General features: G+C 47.0%; 1 protein-coding gene across 1 annotated transcript in view; it reads right to left on the reverse strand.

Annotated features, from left to right (window-relative positions):
* Positions 1 to 8,749: 8,749 nt before the first annotated feature.
* LOC133559566 (lysozyme g-like) overlaps positions 8,750 to 10,000 on the reverse strand; it is a 4,282-nt gene continuing 3,031 nt past the window's right edge. The window contains exons 5-6 of the mRNA XM_061911435.1: positions 9,026 to 9,164; positions 8,750 to 8,953 (exon numbers count right to left, since the gene is read on the reverse strand). Of these exons, the coding sequence (XP_061767419.1) occupies positions 8,811 to 8,953; positions 9,026 to 9,164 (282 nt within the window). The 3' untranslated portion in view covers positions 8,750 to 8,810. The remainder of the gene's footprint in view (positions 8,954 to 9,025; positions 9,165 to 10,000) is intronic.

A 10,000-nucleotide genomic window follows, 5' to 3' on the forward strand; every position in this document is an offset into this window, starting at 1 on the left:
GGAGAGAGAGAGCCTAGCGTAATTAGAGCTAGTTTTTGGTTGGGTTGTTTTTTCAGTAGTTTCATTGTTGGTTTGGTACAGTAGCCAGATTGGTACTGACGGCCTGGGTTGAGCAGGATGGAGGCTTTTGTGGAAGCACCATCTGAGAAATTGTTGTTTGCCCTTAATAAGGAACAGTTGTTGCAATTGGCAGAAAAGTATGGCATGGAATTGTCATCAGCCATTAGAACTGGTAAGAAGGGACCCTTGCGTGACTCCATTCACGAGTTTTTGTGTGAGCAGAGCATTTTGCCTTCAGGAAAAGGTGGTGACGCTCATGTGAAGGGTATGTCAGAGCCTATGCAGTCAGAGAGGGTAGGCATACTGACTTTTGAGCAACAAAGAGAGATGAAGGCACTTGAATTTGAGTGGGCGCAACAGGCTAAGGAGAAAGAACGTCTTTTTGAACTGGAAAAAATCAAATTAGAACGAGAATTGCAACAGCAAGCAGATATGGAGAGACTCAAATTTGAAAAAGAAATGGATTTGAAAAAAGGTGAAATGGACCTTACAGTACAGCTTGAGAAAATTAAAATTGAACAGGATCGTTTGAAACTAATGTCAGAAGGTAAGATTAGTGGAAATCTGTCCGGGTCAAGTATGGATAGCATGGTAAAGTATGTTCCAAAGTTTGACGAACGTGACCCAGACGTGTTTTTCTCACTGTTTGAACAGATGGCCTCTGACAAAAAGTGGAGTGAAGAGGATAGAACGGTGCTTTTGCAAACTGTACTAGTAGGACGCGCACGGGAGGCATACTTGGCATTAACACCTGTTGATAGGCACAAGTATGCTGAGGTGAAAAAAGCGGTCTTGAAATGTTATGAACTGAATCCAGAAGCTTACAGACAACGTTTCAGAAACTGGCGTAAACGTGATAATCAGACCCATGCTGAAGTGGCAAGAGAGTTGAGTACTTATTTTAACCGGTGGCTCACTTCAGAGTCTGTCTCAACTTACGAAAATTTGCGTGATTTGTTGATTTTGGAGCAGTTTAAGAACATTGTACCAGATCGAATTGCAACCTACATTAATGAGCAAAAGGCAAAGTCAGTGGAGGAGGCAGCCTCGCTTGCTGATACCTTTGTGTTGACTCATAAACGTAAGCCTTACAGCAGTCCTCCACGGTATAATAGCCACCAACGTTATGATCCTGCTCGTTCTCCTCCACAACGTTCTCCTCCTCGTTATGGTCGTAGTTCAAATCGATCCAATTATGGCAATTCCAGTAATGTTCCTAAATTTGATAATGGAAGTAGCAAATCTCGCCCAAGCCCGACGGATAAATGTCATTACTGTTTGCAGGAGGGACATTGGAAAAAGGACTGCCCGCTGTTGAAAGGCCGTAAATCTAATGCCAAGGTAGCTGGGTGTGTTTCTGTTGTGCATCCAGTTGATTTTGGCGTCTCTGATCTAACACCGTTACCTCGTTTGGAAGTTCATTGTGAGCAAGTGATTGAAGATGGTGCATCTGTGTCAGACGAGCAGACGAAATCAGTAGAGTCAGCTGCGTCTGATTTCGCTCCATTCATTAGTGATGGCTGGGTGTCATTGGTTGGAGAGACACAAAAAGTTCCAATTAAAATCTTAAGAGTCCCTGGGGCATCTGAGAGTTTCATTTCTGGAGCAGTTTTGCCATTTTCCACAGCATCTGACACTGGGAAATGTATTTTGATTAGAGGAATAGGCATGCAGTCATTTTCTGTACCGTTGCACAAAATTCACTTGTGTTCAGGATTTGTGAATGGGGAGGTGACTATTGCTGTGAGACCGTCTCTGCCTATGCAGGATATCCATGTAATTCTGGGGAACAATTTGGGTGGGTGTTTAGTTTCTCCACCTCCAGTTGTTACACCTGTACCGCTATCTGTAGAGGAGCCAGACGCGTGTTGTCAAGAATTCCCAGAAGTGTTTACTGCTTGTGCTGTGACAAGGGCAATGTCTCGCACGCAGGCGCAATCGTCGGATGTGTCCAAATCTGTGCCTATTTTTGTTCCTGAGCTGCCCGAACCTCTGTCATGTCAAGATTTAATTGAGGCACAAAAGAATGATCAGAGCTTTGAGAAATATTTTGCCTTAGCTTCTACTGATCCAACGATGGGTTACTTCATTCAGAATGGCGTTTTGCTGCATACGTGGTTGCCAGGTGTTGATCCTGAAGTGGCAGGCAAGGTGATTCAAGTGATGGTACCTGACAAATACCGTGATTTGATTTTGAGAACAGCCCATGGAGCAGAGTCTGGGCATTTTGGAGTTAAGAAAACCTACCGACGTCTTTTGGAACATTTTTACTGGCCACGGATGAAACGCCATGTATCTAGATTTGTCAAAGCATGTCATGTTTGCCAGGTTGCGAAACAGAGTACTCCCATTAAACCTGCACCACTTCAACCTATTCCGTCTGTTGGCACACCATTTGAGCATCTCATTATTGATTGTGTAGGTCCACTACCCCCTTCGAAATCTGGTTGTGTGTACCTCTTTACCATCATGTGCCAGGCCACTCGGTATCCAGCAGCGTATGCCTTGAGAACAATTACCACAAGGTCAATATTGAAATGTTTGTCTAAATTCATTTCTGTCTTTGGCATTCCAAAGGTAATTCAGAGCGACAGAGGGTCTAACTTTACCTCCAGAACATTTGCTGCAGCGTTGAAGTCGATGCAGGTGAAGCACAATTTGAGCAGCGCGTATCACGCACAGAGTCAGGGGGCATTGGAGCGCTGGCATGCCACGTTGAAGTCTCTCTTGCGCGCTTACTGTGTTGAGATGCGGAGAGATTGGGAGGAGGCGTTGCCATGGCTCTTGTTGTCTGCGCGTGGTGTAGTTCAAGAAAGCACTGGTTTTAGTCCAAATGACCTAGTCTTTGGCCACAAAGTCCGGACCTCACTGTCTGTTTTAAATGCCAATCTGGATCTGCAGAACACTCCCGTCAGTTTCACTGAGTATGTAGATGGTTTTCGTCGTAGGCTGTTGCTTGCATGGAAAGAGGCAACCGAGCATTTGACTAAAGCTCAGGTGAAAATGAAGCTGCGTTATGACCGTAAAGCGAAGATCAGAGTTTTCAATCCAGGTGATCAAGTTTTAGCTTTGCTGCCCATTCCGGGGTCACCATTTACAGCAAAATACTCTGGTCCATTTACGGTTATGAGCCAAGTGTCAGATCTCAATTATTTACTGTCAACTCCTGATCGTAAACGATCACAGCAACTGTGTCATGTGAATTTACTCAAGCCTTACCACTCTGCAGGTTCCGACAAGGCGGGTGGGATTGCTGCGAGTCCAGTGGGTCTAGCCGTTGGGGTTGGGGAACCGCTCAACTGGCCGGAGGTGGCAGCTTGGGATGAAGTGCGCGCACCTGATGATTCAGTGTTACACGGGCGCTTAGATAATACTCAGCAGTTAAAGGAGCTAGATAGTCTCCTCGGTCATTTAAGTGAGGTACAGCGTAAACAGTTGTCGGATTTGATTTTTGAGTTTTTGCCTTTGTTTTCCGACACTCCAACCTGTACCACACTAATTGAACATGACATTGACACACAGGGTGCCCGCCCAATACGACAAAGATTTTATCGAGTGGCTCCCGATAAACAGAAGAGTATGGAGGACAGTGTGCAGTATCTGCTTGATCATGGTCTCGCCAAGCCATCTTACTCCAGTTGGGCATCGCCATGTCTACTGGTGAAAAAGTCAGATAACACCTATAGATTCTGTACGGATTATAGGAAAGTAAATGCTGTGACTAGACCAGATTCTTTTCCATTGCCACGTATCGAGGACTGTGTGGATCAGGTTGGGAGTGCTCGTTATGTCAGCAAATTTGATTTATTGAAAGGTTACTATCAAGTGCCTTTGACGCAGAGAGCGCAGGAGATATCTGCATTCATTACCTCTTCCGGTTTGTACTCGTATACTCGAATGAGCTTCGGTTTGCGGAATGCTCCTGCAGCCTTCCAACGGCTCATGAATAGGGTCGTTGGGGGGCTGCAGGGGTGCGCGGTTTATTTGGACGACGCCGTTTGTCATTCAGACAGTTGGGACGAACATTTGGCTCGCATTCGAGCGCTTTTCCAGAGGTTGGTGGCAGCAAACCTCACAGTAAATTTAGCGAAATGCGAGTTTGCGCGTGCCACAGTCGTCTATTTGGGTAAAGTAGTCGGCCAGGGGATGGTGCGGCCCGTTAACGCAAAGGTGGCAGCTATTGATAATTTCCCTGTGCCGGCGACGAAGAAAGAACTTATGCGCTTTTTGGGTATGATCGGGTACTACCGCAATTTTTGCTGCAATTTTTCAACTGTTGTATCTCCTCTGACCAATTTGTTGAAGGGTGGCGCCAAATTCATTTGGTCGGAGGAGTGTCAGCAGGCTTTCCAGAATGCAAAGCTTTTGTTAACATCAGCTCCGGTCCTGGCTGCACCCAAACTGGATCTGCCATTCCAGCTGCAGGTGGATGCAAGCCAGGTGGGAGCAGGTGCGGTCATCCTGCAGGCTGATGATGATGGAGTAGCCAGACCGGTTTGCTATTTTTCAAAAAAATTCAACAAATACCAATTTAATTATTCAGTGATTGAAAAGGAAGCATTAGCATTGATTTGGGCATTGCAACACTTTGAAGTCTATGTGGGAGGGGGTCTCCATCCAATTGTGGTCTACTCAGATCACAACCCTCTCACTTTTCTACAGTCTTTCAAAGGGTCCACCAACCAGCGCCTGTTGCGCTGGGCACTGTTTCTGCAGCCATTCCACCTGTTGATCCGCCATATTCGCGGGGTGGAAAATGTAATGGCTGATGCGCTCTCTCGGGCTCTGGACCAGGAGGGAGGTCTAATCATCTCCTCTCACTCCTAACCTGCGGTTTTTCTCTGTTTCCCTTAAAGGTCGCTGTCCGGGTACCAGGATTTGCTGGGTGCAGGGAAGGTCGGAGGGGAAGGAGGGTGTTTGGGATGGTTTGGGTTCTGGTTGGTCTGGGGTGGAGGGGAGGTGCGTCAGTGGGACTAGAATATAGCTACTGGGGCTACTGTAGGTTTTTGTTTTCTATTTTTTGATGGTGCTTCAGAGACCCAGTTAACACGGGTCTCTGTTTTTAAGAGGGGGGATGTCATGCCCAGCTCTGCCGGTTAGTGTTTGGGGCACTTTGGTCCTCCGACCCGCAGGTGGAGCTGGTCTGTGAAGACGTGCAACATCTCAGAGGGCTGCTGATTGGGCGGCCTATAAAAGGCCTCCCATCAGCATGCTCTCTCTCTCATGCTCTCTCTCTCTCTCTCTCTCTCTCGTCCCACAGGCACATTCGTTTGGTGACCGTATGGTCACGGCAACGACGGCCGGGATTAGCACCACACTTGCACCCTTTTGGGACAACACTCATTTACTGATACATTCCTTGGTTAATTCACATTACTGATCACTGATACATGTTGTAAATAAAAGATCTGTTGGCTAAAATGTACAAATCGGTGTGGTCTCCCTTAATGTTACAGCCACTAACGAGCCAGTGGTTGTGACACCTGGAGAGGCGTGATTGGGAAGAATGGCCACCCGGATCTGAACCAGAGTGGTGTTTTGTTATTGGACTTTTGTGCTCGTCACGGATTGTCCATAACAAACACCATGTTCAAACATAAGGGTGTCCATATGTGCACTTGGCACCAGAACACCCTAGGCCGCGGTTCCATGATCGACTTTGTAGTTGTGTCATCGGATTTTCGGCCTTATGTTTTGGACACTCTGGTGAAGAGGGGCGGAAATTTCTACCGATCACCACCTGGTGGTGAGTTGGCTGCGATGGTGGGGGAGGATGCCGGACCGACCTGGTAGGCCCAAACGCATTGTGAGGGTCTGCTGGGAACGTCTGGCAGAGTCTCCTGTCAGAGAAAGTTTCAATTCCCATCTCCGGAAGAACTTCGAACATGTCACGAGGGAGATGCTGGACATTGAGTCCGAGTGGACCATGTTCCGCACCTCTATTGTCGAGGCGGCTGATCGGAGCTGTGGCCGCAAGGTAGTTGGTGCCTGTTGGGGCGGCAATCCTAAAACCCCTTGGTGGACACCAGCGGTGAGGGATGCCGTCAAGCTGAAGGAGGAGTCCTATCGGGTCCTTTTGGCTCATAGGACTCCGGAAGCAGCGGACAGGTACCGACAGGCCAAGCGGTGTGCGGCTTCAGCGGTCGCTGAGGCAAAAACTCGGACATGGGAGGAGTTCGGGGAAGCCATGGAAAATGACTTCCGGACGGCTTCGAAGCGATTCTGGACCACTGTCCGCCGCCTCAGGAAGGGGAAGCAGTGCACTATCAACACCGTGTATGGTGCGGATGGTGTTCTGCTGACCTCAACTGCGGATGTTGTGGATAGGTGGGAGGAATACTTCGAAGACCTCCTCAATCCCACCAACACGTGTTCCTATGAGGAAGCAGTGCCTGGGCAAGCTGTGGTGGACTCTCCTATTTCTGGGGCTGAGGTCGCTGAGGTAGTTAAAACGCTCCAGAGACCCGCCCGGAGTTCCTTAAGGCTCTGGATGCTGTGGGGCTGTCTTGGTTGACAAGACTCTGCAGCATCGCGTGGACATCGGGGGCGGTACCTCGGGAATGGCAGACCGGGGTGGTGGTTCCTCTCTTTAAGAAGGGGGACCGGAGGGTGTGTTCCAACTATCGTGGGATCACACTCCTCAGCCTTCCCGGTAAGGTTTATTCAGGTGTACTGGAGAGGAGGCTACGCCGGATAGTCGAACCTCTGATTCAGGAGGAACAGTGTGGTTTTCGTCCTGGTCGTGGAACTGTGGACCAGCTCTATACTCTCGGCAGGGTTCTTGAGGGTGCATGGGAGTTTGCCCAACCAGTCTACATGTGCTTTGTGGACTTGGAGAAGGCATTCGACCGTGTCCCTTGGGAAGTCCTGTGGGGAGTGCTCAGAGAGTATGGAGTATCGGACTGTCTTATTGTGGCGGTCCGCTCCCTGTACGATCAGTGCCAGAGCTTGGTCCGCATTGCCGGCAGTAAATCGAACACATTTCCAGTGAGGGTTGGACTCCGCCAAGGCTGTCCTTTGTCACCGATTCTGTTGATAACTTTTATGGACAGAATTTCTAGGCGCAGTCAAGGCGTTGAGGGGTTCCGGTTTGGTGACCGCAGGATTAGGTCTCTGCTTTTTGCAGATGATGTGGTCCTGATGGCTTCATCTGACCGGGATCTTCAGCTCTCACTGGATCGGTTTGCAGCCGAATGTGAAGCGACCGGAATGAGAATCAGCACCTCCAAGTCCGAGTCCATGGTTCCCGCCCGGAAAAGGGTGGAGTGCCATATCCGGGTTGGGGAGGAAACCCTGCCCCAAGTGGAGGAGTTCAAGTACCTAGGAGTCTCGTTCACGAGTGAGGGAAGAGTGGATCGTGAGATCGACAGGCGGATCGGTGCGGCGTCTTCAGTAATGCGGACGTTGTACCGATCCGTTGTGGTGAAGAAGGAGCTGAGCCGGAAGGCAAAGCTCTCAATTTACCAGTCGATCTACGTTCCCATCCTCACCTATGGTCATGAGCTTTGGGTCATGACCGAAAGGATAAGATCACGGGTACAAACGGCCGAAATGAGTTTCCTCCGCCGTGTGGCGGGGCTCTCCCTTAGGGTGAGAAGCTCTGCCATCCGGGAGGAACTCAAAGTAAAGCCGTTGCTCCTCCACATGGAGAGGAGCCAGATGAGGTGGTTCGGGCATCTGGTCAGGATGCCACCCGAACGCCTCCCTAGGGAGGTGTTTAGGGCACGTCCAACCGGTAGGAGGCCACGGGGAAGACCCAGGACACGTTGGGGAAGACTATGTCTCCCGGCTGGCCTGGGAACGCCTCGGGATCCCCCGGGAAGAGCTAGACGAAGTGGCTGGGGAAAGGGAAGTCTGGGTTTCCCTGCTTAGGCTGTTGCCCCCGCGACCCGACCTCGGATAAGCGGAAGAAGATGGATGGATGGATGGATATATATATATATATATATATATATATATATATATATATATATATATATACACACATATACATATATACTAAAAGTATATGTATACATATATGTCTATATGTTTATCTACATGTATGTATATATATATATATATATATATATATATATATATATATATATATATACATACAGAATATATATTTATAATAATCTCAAAGCGAGTAATATTCTCTGATTAATCATGAATAAACCAAATTAAAGTGATTAAACTGACTTAAAAATATTTTGGTACTATATTTTAAATATAAATATATACATATTTTAAGTAAGTGTAAACTATATATATATACATATATATATGTATATATATATATATATATATATATATATACACAATATTGTTTCTGTTTTTTGTTTTCATAACCAAATGTTCAGGACAGTGCTTATAGGTACTTGCTGGTGTCATTTATTGAAAAGGCATCAACATGCTGCCCATACGTATCTCTTATGTGTGACTGACATCTACTGGTCACATTTTTCATTACACCATACACAAAATATAATTGCTTTAAAGCCGAAAGCACAACCAGAAATATTATGTACATTAGGCGCAGAGTTGTAAGGCTCAAGGTTGATTTCTGAGAAAATGATATAATTTTAAGGGTGCCTGTAGTCCAAAAAAATACGGTACATGTACAGTACATCTTTTAACGTCAACCAGGACACTATAGTTGGACAAAGTGTGTATGTAAGGAGCAGGCATGTACAGTACACAGTGCTGGTTTTATTTTCCATCATGTTTATTGCGTGTTGACGAGGGCTTTCTTCATTGCATTGTTTTCACACCTGAAAGTCTCCATCGGTGTTGTACCACTGAGATCTGGCAACAACATCACTGGAATAGTCGTTACCAGTAGTGCCAATATCCATTCCAGCCAAAGTTTGCACATTTCCGGTCCCACAGTTGTAGGCGGCTATCCCACCTGCGAGGGGTTGAATACGGATAAGGAAAAAGTTGCTTTGTTGATGTTGGTACTGCAAGTTGACGAACAAACCTTTGAGTTGCTGCTCTGCAGTCCAGTCAGGAAACTTGCTTCTGATTGCTACTATAAAACCAATCAAGATACCTGTGCCCTGAGACAGATGTTCCTTACTGTTCCATCCACCTTGAGGTGTGTGATACCGCTTATCAACCTAGGAACATTAATTATTAAAGATCCAATTTTATGCAGAGGCGTACTTATTACAATGAGCGATGGGGCGCGGAACGATTTTTTCGTCCTGTAGGATATGGGGGGTAGGTGTTACAGACAATTCTCCCTGTGACTACGTGGGTTCCCTCCGGGTTCCTCCCACCTCCAAAAACATGCATAGGTTGATTGGCAAAACTGAATTGACCCTAGTGTGTGAATGTGAGTGTGAATGTTGTCTGTCTATCTATGTTGGCCCTGCGATGAAGTGGCGACTTGTCCAGGGTGCACCCTGCCTTCCGCCCGAATGCAGCTGAGATAGGTTCCGGCGACCCCCGAAGGGACAAGCGGTAGAAAATGGATGGATGGATGAATTAACGCAGGACTGATTGACAAGTACCTTTGGTTGACTTAGAAATATTCACTTATATGTAAAAAATTAGATCTGACTATGTAAATATTTAGTTAAAACTAGCCCTAGTGATTACAGTCAAACATGGTTGTAGCATCATGGTCTGAGGCAGCATGAGTGCTGCCAACAGTGAGGAGCTGCGGTTTATGAAATGTTTTTAATCCCTAAGTCAGTGGTTCTTAACCTGGGTTCGATCGAACCCTAAGGGTTCGGTGAGTCGACATCAGGGGTTCGGCGGAGGTCAAACACACCCGATTCATCGTGTCAATAAAACCTACCTATCCACGTATTACGAAAACGGCAACAGCAGAAGTCACACTGTGTAATTGGTTGTGAGTTCATGCATTGTGTTGGTTTGGTTCTTTGAACAAGGTGCTGTTCATACACGGTTGATTTTGTGCACCAGTAAAAAAACATGGTAACACTTT

This window comes from Nerophis ophidion, linkage group LG01 (genome assembly GCF_033978795.1).
Source record: "Nerophis ophidion isolate RoL-2023_Sa linkage group LG01, RoL_Noph_v1.0, whole genome shotgun sequence".
NCBI classification, from domain to species: Eukaryota; Metazoa; Chordata; class Actinopteri; order Syngnathiformes; family Syngnathidae; genus Nerophis; species Nerophis ophidion.